The 12,801-nt window shown below is 37.0% G+C and overlaps 2 protein-coding genes across 7 annotated transcripts in view; one reads left to right on the top strand and one right to left on the bottom strand.

Moving 5' to 3' along the window:
• LOC137250972 (oocyte zinc finger protein XlCOF6-like) overlaps positions 1-12,801 on the top strand; it is a 156,189-nt gene that overhangs the window by 103,135 nt on the left and 40,253 nt on the right. The gene's annotated exons all lie outside the window — the stretch shown is intronic.
• The window catches only part of LOC137250973 (zinc finger protein 260-like), a 70,221-nt gene that overhangs the window by 10,073 nt on the left and 47,347 nt on the right, over positions 1-12,801 (bottom strand). For 2 of the 3 annotated variants that reach the window (XR_010953136.1, XM_067784774.1), the window contains exon 5: positions 6,204-6,332. Coding sequence is in view for 1 of the 3 variants with exons in the window: in XM_067784774.1 (XP_067640875.1) it covers positions 6,204-6,332 (129 nt within the window). In the remaining 2 variants the exon portion in view is untranslated. Of the gene's footprint in view, positions 1-6,072; positions 6,333-12,801 lie in introns of all 3 variants that reach the window. The other variant, XR_010953137.1, reaches the window with a different exon arrangement.

The raw sequence follows: 12,801 nt of genomic DNA on the forward strand, positions 1-12,801 counted from the left end.
TCCATCGACCAGTTGTGATAAAACGCCTCCTATAGCATATCCACTCGCATCTGTATCTAGAATAAATGTTGCTCCTGGAATCGGATATGCCAACATTGGGGCAGTGCACAAACGCTCCTTGAATGTTTGGAAAGCCACTTCTTGCTCCTTCTTCCATTCAAAAGCTTTATTTTTTTGTTGTAAGCTCATGAAGGCTATGGGCTACGCTGGAAAAGTTTGGTAAAAATCGGCGGTAATATGTGCACAGCCCAAGGAAACTTCTTAATTCATGCAAATTCTGTGGTCTTGGCCAATCTCTCTATCTTTTCATTCGCTGTACATATACCTTCTGTCGTTACCTTGTGACCCAAGTAATTTACTTCCATTTTAAACACCGAACACTTTTTGGGACTTAGTTTCAAACCAGCGCCAGCTATTCTCTGGAAAACTTCCTCCAAGTTCTTAAGATGTTCATCAAAGTTCTTGCCAATACGACGATGTCGTCCAGGTATACCAAGCATGTTTTCCAATGTAGTCCTTTCATTACCTATCCATGAGTCCCTCAAAAGTAGCTGGCTGGTGCATTACAAAGTCCAAAAGGCATTACTGTAAATTGCCAAAGACCATCTCCGACGCTGACGGCTGTTTTTTCTTTGTCTTCCTCCTTCACTTCCACTTGCCAGTAGCCACTTTTAAGTCCAGTGTGGAAAACCATTTCGTACCAGAGAGCGAGTCCAGAGTGTCGTCAATTCTCGGCAATGGGTAGCTATCCTTTTTCGTGACGTCGTTCAAGTTGCAACAGTTTACGCAAAACCTCATTTTCCCATCCTTCTTCTTCACAATTACCACCGGTGAGCTCTATGGACTAGCTGATGGTTCGATGACGCCGCTGTCGCTCATTTCTTGTACGATTTGACTCACAACTTCCCGCTTCGCCAGTGGAACACTACGAGGAGCTTGACGTATCGCCTCGCATCTCCAGTGTCAATTTGATGTTTCACAACAGTGGTGCGGCCTGGTTTGGAACCATCCTGGTCAAATATGTTTGCGTACTTTAGGAGCAGTTGCTTTGCCTTACTCTGATAATCTTCCTCTAGCCCCTCCGTCCATGCCGTGATGTCATTTGAAAGATCAGTGTTGCTAATTGAAACATGTTCCTGGAGCTGTTTACAGTTAATAACTACTTCAGCCTCTTGGCATCTTCCCAATATAGCTCCTTTGGTCAGTTTGAGTGGTGACTTGAACTCATTGAGTACTCTTACCGGAATACTTCCAACTTGTTTTGTCGTAGCCAGGGTTTTTCCTACAAGTACGTTTGGTGCTGATTTGTTTGCTGCTTCGACAACTCACAATTTGTTTGTCCGACAATGTGCATCAACCTTTGCCCAGATGACTGCTTCTGATTTCGCTGGTATTTGCTGACTTTCTTCCACCAGCACTCGCTTACTGCTGTAGTCTCTCTCGTAGCCGAAATTAAGTGGCACATCCATGTTCTCATATCGCATCGTCTTGCTTTTCATGTCGATCTTGATGCCTTGGTCGATTAAAAAGTCCACTGCAATTATGATTTCATCAACAATCTCTGCCACTATAAAATTGTATACTACCGTGACGTTCCCAATTGTGACTTCACATGATACTTCTCCTAGAACCGTGGTGTCTTCTCCAGAGGCTGTACGCAATCTTGCTCCATGCAATGGTTTTATTTTCTTGTTGACTAAATCCGCTCGAATGATGTAATGAGATGCACCCGTATCTACAGTCAGTAAACGTTACTTTCCATCCACATGTCCTCCGACAGTAAGATTGTTTGACCTTCTTCCAATTTGTGAGATAGATATTATGGGACATTCAATTGAGGGAGCCAGCTCTCGCCCCTTCCGGCTGACTCGCTTTAGTTTAACGATTGATTGGTTTTGGAGATCTGCTCATCTCCTTCAGCTCTGCGTTTACGACCACCCACATTGTTGGAACTGTTAGGGTTGGTGTTGCAATAACGCGCAATGTGCCGTGGCTTTCCACACTTAAAGCATTTGACTGCATCATTATTCTTCTGCTGCGTACCCTTCAATGCTTCCAAAATTGTGTCTACCCACTCTGGTTTTTCTACTTCCACACGATGAGCCTTATATGCTGGTTTACTCAATAGGGAGGCAGTTTCCTGAGTCAATGCATGTGATACCGTTTCAGCAAATGTCAGCTTTAGGTTTGCGTATGTAGCTCGCTTCGTTTCCACGTCCCGTATGCCATTTTTAAAACTCTGGATTTTTACCCTCTCGGTGTATTCCACGGGTGCGTCCGCATTTGCGAGATGAGCCAATCTTTCAACATCCCAGGCAAACTCCTGCAAAGTCTCATTCGCTCTTTGGTGACGGTTTTGCAACTCAATTTGGTATATCTGGTTTCTATGCTCGCTTCCATAATGTCTCTCGACAGCGGTCATCAATGCTTCATAACTGTTCCGTTCGTACTCTGGAATCGTCTGTGAGATTTCCGCTGCAGGCCATTTCAATGCCACGAACAGTGTGCAGCAAATTTATCTTCCGCATTCCAGTTGTTCACTGCTGCGGTCTTCTAAAACTGTAGCTTAAAGGCCTGGAAAGGAACAGAACCGTCAAAAGATGGAGTTTTTACCTTCGTATTACTCGCTGAAGCAGCGGGGCGATTGAGTTGCAATTCCTGTATACGACCTCTCAAAGCGTCCACCTCTGCCTCGAATTTTTCTTCACACTGCATTATTTTTTCGTCCATGCGCGCTTCGAGTTTTGATAATATACGCACCTCTTGTGCTTCTAGTTGTACTGTTATGCTTGTCTCTTGTTCTTTCAGTTGAGTTGCCATATATATATCATATCATACCATATATCTTCTGCTCTTCCAGCTGTGATGAAATTTGTGTTTCCTGTGCTTCAATCTTGGCTGTTATCTGTGTCGACATTTCTGAAATACGCGTTTTTTGTGCTTAAATTTTCGATGTTATTTCTGACGACATTTCTGCAATACGTGTCTTCTGTTCTTTCATCTTGGATGTTATACGGTTCTCCTGGGATTCTAGTTGAGATGCCATTTGCGACGACATTGATGTTACTGTCGATGTTTGTGCAGATATTGCAGCCAATGTCATGTCTAAGTCTGTGCTCGTAACTGTCTGCGATGTTTTATTTTTCTCTTCAATTTTTGTTGTCTCCTCGCCATCAAGAGGAAAGACATACTCTTCCACGTTAATTCCCTCTAATTCCATTGCCTTTCGTAGTCGTACCTGAAGTTCGAGTTTATTGCCGGTTTTATTCAATTCACGGCTCTCCAACTCCTTCTTCAGTTGCTGTATCTTCAATTCACTCCACTTTGCTAAGTCAAAGTTGTATTCGAAGTCTTCGGAATTTATTCAACAATTCCTCTTCTGACACCAATTGTAACGAATTTACTGTAATTCCTCTTATTTGCAACCTTCAGCTAACGTTCGAATCACTAAACTGTTGAATAAATAACTCCACTATTCAATAATGCAAAATGGCCTTTATTAAAGTACAATAACACTACTATTGCTCGCCAGATAGCGTCTTAAATCAAACTGATTGTCGTGCCTCTACTGTTGCTGCCTTTTATACTCTGTGATTTCTCGTTCGCATACTTCTAGGCGCTTCCATTTCTAGAGGTTATCAGCTAGTTGGTTATCAGCTATAAAATTACTACGTTTATAGCTTCTCATATGCGTGTGTATATGTGAGCACAATTATAATTGCATACTTTTGGGAGCATCTCAGATAAGATATCTGAATGTGTTTGTGCGTCTCTTCTCCGCTGCGTGTACGTACATATGTGTAGACATAATGATTGATTTATTGATGTGCATACAAGTCACTGCTTAGTATCGGCTTAGAGATGATAGTATCCCTTAGTGTTGCTAATATTCGTCACAATATGTAATTTTATGAAAAGTGAGGACACGAAGAAATGGTACACTCTCATAAACCTATGAACATACGAAACCTAAACCAATTTAAAATTCATTGTTCAACGTCAAAAACTCGACTGGTAAATCGATTCACGTAAAAATATAATTAGTAAATAATGGAGATGTCATAACGAAATGTACTCATTGAGCATGTTAACTTATTCATTCCGTATGTCCCGAACATTCGTCCGCATTTAAGAATTTTTGGGAGTCGTTATAGATTTGGAATATTATGTATATATTCGGACCTCGTGAGGTAGTATCAAGCGAACGTGTTTCGAATATTCTAAATTAACGGTTTATCCGGAACACTCCCATGAATACTTAAACGGAAATTTCATAATTAAAATGTAAATACTACCTGTGTAGCAGGACCGCACAAAAGCTTAACTCTTCTACCAAAGTCAAGGCTGGAATATAAAGCTCTAAGAGAATAAGCCATTTTCTTCAATTTTTTTTGTCAGTTCAGTATCAACCCATGCCGGCTGCCAATTCACAATTGTCCTATCTAAAAATTCCCATTTCAGGATTTGTCACAAAAACGCCCTATATTATAATTAGGTTGAAGAACGCCTTATCGCAGAATGCTTTTCCATAACTCCCTCTTATGTCAAAATGCATTGAACTTATGCTCAGTTAAGGAGTTTTTAAAACAAATTATGAGATAGCATTCTTCAAACAAATTCTGAAATAATGAGGAAACCAACATAACTCTCTATCTATTTACGAAATATTTGGTAGAAAATTAATTATTTCCCTCAAAACCTGTTGGCATCAACAAATTTATTATCACTATTAATATACTACTAAAGGTACTTTTCTACTACAATTTTCGCTGAGGGGCACTCCCCGTTTTCCACACTTCGTAAAAGCAACCCGTCCAGATTTTCAAATTTGGGAGTGTCAAAGCTCTGTTATCGTGTGAGATTAATATTACTGTTATTATTATTATTAAACCTGTAGTAACTGAATCATCGAGCGAGACATCACCGTACCATTTTTGCTAATTAGAACGCACCGCTGAATTTTGTAGAATTTTACCAAAGCTCAGTTTCACACATGGACAATATTTTATCCATACTTATGTACGTTTTATAACAAAGAGCACTTAATTCAAACAAAAACAATAATAACCCAATTAAAAACAATAATTAAAGGTGTCTAAGTTCAGGTGTGACCGAACATTATATACTCAGCGTGAGTTTCAATTGTACATTTCATTTCAGATAAATTACTTTTCTACATAACACGTGGCACCGCCCATTTAAAAGAAAAATGTCTCCCTATTTCCTCTTACAATAAAACTTGATAAGTGAAATATCATTGATTCAAAACTATTTTTTGCTAAGTTATATCTTATTATTCTAGTCTACGACCCTTTTAAACTTGTTTTATATCTAAGTTACCGTGGTCTTTAACCGATCCCGTCAAGGGTTTCAATATCAGTCCACACGTCAAATTTCAACATTCTAGGTATATTATTTACTAAATAATCAGGTTTTTTGTTTTTTCCAAAATGTTATATATATAAAAAGTGGGCGTGGTTATCATCCGCTTTCGCTAATTTTCAATACCCATCTATTCTGGGTCCAGATAAGCTCGTGTACCAAATTTGGTGAATCAATCTCAATATTTACTCAAGTTATCGTGTTAACGGACAGACAGACGGACGGACGGACGGACAAGGCTCAATCAAATTTTTTTTCGATACTGATGATTTTGATATATGGAAGTCTATATCTAACTCGATTCCTTTATACCTGTATAACCAACCGTTATCCAATCAAAGTTAATATACTCTGTGTGCAAAGCACGCTGAGTATAAAAAAACTGAAATTTGGAGCGAGACATCACCGTACTATTTTTGCTAATTAGAACGCACAGCTGAATTTCTTAAAATTTTACCAAAACTCCGTTTTTAATAATAAATCGCATTGTTATAAGAGCTTTTCTATTTAACACATCGACAATATTTTATCCATACTTAAAAAAAATTTAAAAACAAAAAACACATCAATTTAAACTTAAATCTGACGCTTTTTTGCTACTTAGAAATGAGTACAAATAACTAATGAAGTTTTGCGTTGTTAGATGAGTAAATGAAATTAACTTTAGTTTTTTATTTTAAATTCGCATACCGTTTTGTTGATGAGGTATGAGAATAACGAAACACTTTAACTCGATTCAAATTCCCAGTTTAATATGTACATCAGTTCGATGCCCTGGTAAGCATTATAATAGATGGTTAGCCATATTGTTTATTACTCACGCTCCGCCTCCGGTTGCAATTTCTAAATTTCCCACGTATGTGACTCGTCCAGTATTCGCTCTGAACATTGCGCATAATTCTTCGGGCGTAATTATCATATCGTGTATACGCAACATATGCTTTCTAAACCTACGGTTTGAAATAAAGTATTTATTTATATGTTTATAAATTTATTTCATAATACTGTGCTGCTCTACATATGAAAGAAAATAGGTTCTACTTTTTACCTAACTGGGGTGACATAAGGTCAACGGACACCAGGACTAGCGATATACGCCGCCGATAAACGCCGCCGCCGATTTTCGTTGTTTTTTGCACGCCCCCGCCGAATGTCAAAAATAACGGCGCGGCGGCGTCCGGAGCGGGTACTATATTTTCTACTCATTTAAGACTATCTAGGCCATTTATTGTTCATGTCGAAAATTGGACGGATATGGTCGAAAGGGGTATCAACGGATGCGCGTCACTGCCAATTATAAGAATTTAAAACACTAATTTGTCTCGTTATTGGCCGTTAGTGTTTAGAAAAACTGAAATTTTTCGTTGAGCTCAAGGCCGGGTTTTCTTAAATAAAACAGTTGGATGTGTATTTTATTTTGTTTGTCTTTAAAACGTAGCTTAAGATTCCTGAGGATGACTTCAGACTGAAGTCGAAATATTGAAAAATAAAAACAAAATAAAATACACATCCAAGTGTTTTATTTAAGAAAACCCGGCCTTGAGCTCAACCAAAAATTTCAGTTTTTCAAAACACTAAGAGAAAAGTTATATAAAAAATTTAAATGCTCACTTTGCATAATTTTTTAAAAAAATTAAGAAGGAACGATGAATTCAAATAAAATGACCCAAGTCGAACTTGTTTTCAAATTGCTGATTTTTCTCTGATTCGCTGATTCTATATTCCGATTGGCGTAAATAATAAGCGAAATCAATTATGCAAAATCCTTTAGTAGGTTGACATTTCCTAAAGTTGGCGGCCCTATCCCAACTAGTCCCTTGGAGATTCTAGCCTATAAACCAAGTTTAAATATCACCTACACGTTTCGGCTACTGTTTAATATGTGAATACGTAGGCACATATATTTACCAGGTGAGGCTTTGTCCTTCGCAAGAACACTAAAAGTGGTAAGCAAAAGTTTTCCCCAGACAGTCGAACAAATGACCGGGTGTGCTACTAATCTAACGTAGTGGACAGTCGAAATAGTTTGAAAACTGAAGCTACGCGGTTATTCATAATGAATTCTTGTACCAAAAGGCCGGAAAACAACAGTTTGAACTCAGCGTATAACCTTAACATCTTTCAACTTAAAATCGGTCGACTTTCATTCTAAAATATCGTTTTGGTTTAGCGAAGACTATTGAAAGCAATGTTTCGAACACAAACGTCTGCAAATTTAGGTCTACATTTAAAAAAAGGTATCCAGGGTCCTTGTAAAATTTAAATTATGTAGGATTATACTATTTTCACCCATGAGTTACGCAATAATATCCACTTGGACTGCTTATGATTTCGAGGGCAGCATCCTTGGCCGAATAGTTACTCCCTAACATTTCAAGGTGTTTCTCTGGTAGGGCTCGGCTGTATAGCGCGACAAAAAAAATCCGTTAGAGAGTCTTCGGAGCTATACGTAGAGTTTCCAGTGACGTTCACGAAGGTATGAGTTCGAAGTCGCAGTCCTATAGCTTCTGTCCTGGCATGTTGTATGAGGGCCAGGAGGCGTGGGAGCGGCTGGTGGTGTACAGGTTTGCTACTGTTCGCACTTCGGGAATTATAGCTCTTAAAACACCCCGAAAAACCTAGATGCCCCCTTTGGCGCGATTAACAATAGGCTAGAGTTGGTGCTGATCGTTAAAACTGTGCCATGAGAGCCATGAGTATTAAAAGACCATTAATAGCAACCGTAAGTCGCCTTTGTGCGTGACCAGCAAGGGGTCACAAATAATTTAAAGAAATAGTGTCGATAAGGATTATTAGAAGTTAGACCAGAACATCTCCTTCGGTGGAACTACGCTTTGTACGAGACATACAGACACAAGTGTGACCATTTTAAGTACCAGTCCCTAAGACCGAGGTTAGCTTCGAAGCCTCACTGGAGTAAGTGAATAAAGGACAGTCCCTCCGCAAGCAGCTGCTCTTGAAATTTTTTGAACGATCCGCGAGACTTTGAGGCAAAAACCCCGGATCTTTCCGAAATCGCCAAAACGTTGATCCCCTTAAATACATACAAACAAAACCTTTCCTAAATATTATTTTTTTTAAATAAAAACAAGCTTTTTAAAGCAAGAATACCGGCGCTCCGCCTACGCCGCCGCCACCGATATAGTGATCGGCGTAAACCTCTAATAAGGACACCCAACTTCAAAGAGCCATGAGGTTAATTGAAACTTTGCACACATATCAAGGATCGATAAAAGTTCAATAATTTGATGGTGGGGTGACATAAGGTCAACCAGGTTCGGTTATTCTTGTAGCAGTATGTATATCTACTTCAAGGTTGTTATATAAGGTTAATTGACCTTAATAATGGTATTATAAATACTATTTTTTCTGATACAACGAACTACAAAACTTAAAATTAAAAATATTTTAAAAAACTAAATAAACAAATTCCACGAAACAAACTTGGAAAAACTAAACAACATTCTAAGGAAAGATAATTATCCGAGAAGTTTAATACGCGAGTTAATAGACCAGGAGAGCATGAAAAGAAACTGTCACAGCCAAATAATAACAAATTCGGAACCACAAACACAAAAGAAATTCTTCAGCACATACCACGATTTACCGAAAATGTTTACCACAGCATAGCAAAAACACCTAACACAGTACTAGCTTACAGGTCAAACCACACCATGTCTACAATACCTTATCTGTCAACTGCCTGACAGGATGTTCTATATGGCTACTTTTTAGCGTTTTGACAGGGTGTTCAATATGGCGGCGCATATCTTCAGCGGGTGATAGAAAGAGATACAGAATGAGACAGCGATAGTCAATTACAAATCAGGTGATCCAGTCACTTTGGAATTTTGACGTCTATGCAGAAGATATCACACTTAGTTTCATTCACAATGGAACAAAGAATCCCTTAGAACACCAACAACAAAACAATTTTATATACGAGGTAACATGTAAAGGCGATGAAAACGACGAATGTAGAAGAATTGGTACCACAAAACGACCTTTTTCGGTTAGACTAGGCGAGCATGAAGCAGATATCAGAAAACAAAAAACAAGTACAGCACTAGCACAACATATATTAACAAGTGGACACTTAGCTGACTTTACCAACACGAAAATTATTGATAAAGAAGAGAGAAGCAACAAGATATACACTTGAGAGCCTGAGAATCATGGAGAGGAGGAAAGACGATCAATTAGCGCGAAGATACGGAAAACATAGCGGCCGCTTACATTGCTGGTTTGCAAAATTAAAATTTTTAGTATCGACAAAGATACCATGATCATTGAAAAGGTCTACAAGTAGGATATGTAGCAGCACGCACATACACAGCCACGCACACCTGATAAAATGCTTGTTCTTGCTCCTTTTTTTTGTGGATGCTATTTGGCACTGTTGTAATTCTTTAGTCAAAGAAAAGTGGAGTTGCTGCTAACGAAAACCGCGTAAAATTTTTATCGTAAAATTACAAAGAAATATCCTTATTTACTTTCAAACGAGCACTTAATTACATCTCTCTTTAAAATCCATATGTTTTAGCCTATTTTAATTAACAAATTGTGATACTGCATTACCGGGGACGATTGCTAAAATACGACCAAAACCGTCGGGGGAGGTTTTTGCCTCACTTGTTAAAATTTTACTTTTCATTGAAGATCTTATTTTTTTCACATATCTACTCACATTTTTTCAATCATGAAGTTCAGAAAAAATATATTAAAATTTTATTCTTCAAGACAAAAAATAATGTAAATACTGTTCCTAAGGAAAGAACCATTTCTCCACCTTTGGCTTCCCAGAAAATACAAATCTATGAAAGAAAAGAAACTGTCACAGCCAAATAATAACAAATTCGGAACCACAAACACAAAAGAAATTCTTCAGCACATACCACGATTTACCGAAAATGTTTACCACAGCATAGCAAAAACACCTAACACAGTACTAGCTTACAGGTCAAACCACACCATGTCTACAATACCTTATCTGTCAACTGCCTGACAGGATGTTCTATATGGCTACTTTTTAGCGTTTTGACAGGGTGTTCAATATGGCGGCGCATATCTTCAGCGGGTGATAGAAAGAGATACAGAATGAGACAGCGATAGTCAATTACAAATCAGGTGATCCAGTCACTTTGGAATTTTGACGTCTATGCAGAAGATATCACACTTAGTTTCATTCACAATGGAACAAAGAATCCCTTAGAACACCAACAACAAAACAATTTTATATACGAGGTAACATGTAAAGGCGATGAAAACGACGAATGTAGAAGAATTGGTACCACAAAACGACCTTTTTCGGTTAGACTAGGCGAGCATGAAGCAGATATCAGAAAACAAAAAACAAGTACAGCACTAGCACAACATATATTAACAAGTGGACACTTAGCTGACTTTACCAACACGAAAATTATTGATAAAGAAGAGAGAAGCAACAAGATATACACTTGAGAGCCTGAGAATCATGGAGAGGAGGAAAGACGATCAATTAGCGCGAAGATACGGAAAACATAGCGGCCGCTTACATTGCTGGTTTGCAAAATTAAAATTTTTAGTATCGACAAAGATACCATGATCATTGAAAAGGTCTACAAGTAGGATATGTAGCAGCACGCACATACACAGCCACGCACACCTGATAAAATGCTTGTTCTTGCTCCTTTTTTTTGTGGATGCTATTTGGCACTGTTGTAATTCTTTAGTCAAAGAAAAGTGGAGTTGCTGCTAACGAAAACCGCGTAAAATTTTTATCGTAAAATTACAAAGAAATATCCTTATTTACTTTCAAACGAGCACTTAATTACATCTCTCTTTAAAATCCATATGTTTTAGCCTATTTTAATTAACAAATTGTGATACTGCATTACCGGGGACGATTGCTAAAATACGACCAAAACCGTCGGGGGAGGTTTTTGCCTCACTTGTTAAAATTTTACTTTTCATTGAAGATCTTATTTTTTTCACATATCTACTCACATTTTTTCAATCATGAAGTTCAGAAAAAATATATTAAAATTTTATTCTTCAAGACAAAAAATAATGTAAATACTGTTCCTAAGGAAAGAACCATTTCTCCACCTTTGGCTTCCCAGAAAATACAAATCTAGCCATTAGAGAATACAAAGGTTGTGAACTATTTGAACCCCAGGTAAGTGAAACTCTATTGACATATGTATCAGGATATGGCTTCAACATCCCGTACCATATCGTATTTCAATATGTTGACGATCATAGATGATGCTGGATGTTGTAGTCGCAGGTGTATATCGGTAAAGTTTGTTTGCGAGTGACCTGTGGTTCAAATAGCTCACTTCCGCATGCTTTCCTCCCCTGATGAAATAAGATTACTATGTAGTATCTTATTTTGAATGAGATATGAAGAATAAATGCATCATAATCGCATTCAAAAATGATTCAAAACGATTGAAATATGTTCACGAATATGATTAGAAAATTACTCTGAAAAATACTCTAAACAATAGAAGCTCAATTTTACAATGATAACAAATATGACCAAAAAGCGTTTTGAAATATGAATCATAAATGATTATTCAAGAATAATCACATTTAAGGTACATTTTTCTCCCGACGATACATTAATTTTCGAACAGAAAATGCTTTTAAATTTGAACGTTTTTAATCATCTTGGGGTATGATATTTGAATATTTTTTGATCAAAATTTTCAAAAAATGCTGGCCGGGAAGAATGTCTTAATAAAAAAATCTTTATATACATATGTATCTTTTCTGAGCTTCATTATTGAAAAAATGTGAATATGTGAAAAAAATAAGATCTATGAAAAGTAAAATTTTAACAAGTATAAAACTCATTATTCAGTCAACAAATATAGTCAGAAAAGGTTCAGAAAGCTCAATTAAAAATGATTATAAATTTTTGATCACCTAAAGTAAGCACATTTGATTCAAATATGATTCCAAAATGTGATTGAAAAACTATATTCAGTTTTTGATCATCAAAGGTAAGCATATTTGATTATTTCTTTGTTGGTTTTTATGAAATACAAAATTTAATCATCAAAGGACTTCAAAAATGATTCCGAAAAGTGGTCGAAAAATGCTTTTCAGTTTTTGATCATCAAAAGTTTTCATATTTGATTATTTTTTTTATTCATTGTATGATAACTCATTATTTAGTCAGAAAGAGTAATCAAATTGTATTTAAATGTAGGGAAATTCAAAATTTAATCATCTAAATGCTGAGTGGGTGTCTGTAGCTTTTATTTGCTATAGCAACGTTTCCAACGCCATATCAACAAAATTCTGAACTCCTTTATAGTGTAAAGCGAACCACAAGCTTTTGTACTCTGAATTTAATTATTTTGTTCATAGCTTTTATTTATTTGTAAGTAATTTTTTTTTTTATTTAAATATTTATGGTGAATTATTGGA

This window comes from Eurosta solidaginis, chromosome 4, assembly GCF_040869045.1.
Source record: "Eurosta solidaginis isolate ZX-2024a chromosome 4, ASM4086904v1, whole genome shotgun sequence".
In the NCBI taxonomy this organism is placed as follows: domain Eukaryota; kingdom Metazoa; phylum Arthropoda; class Insecta; order Diptera; family Tephritidae; genus Eurosta; species Eurosta solidaginis.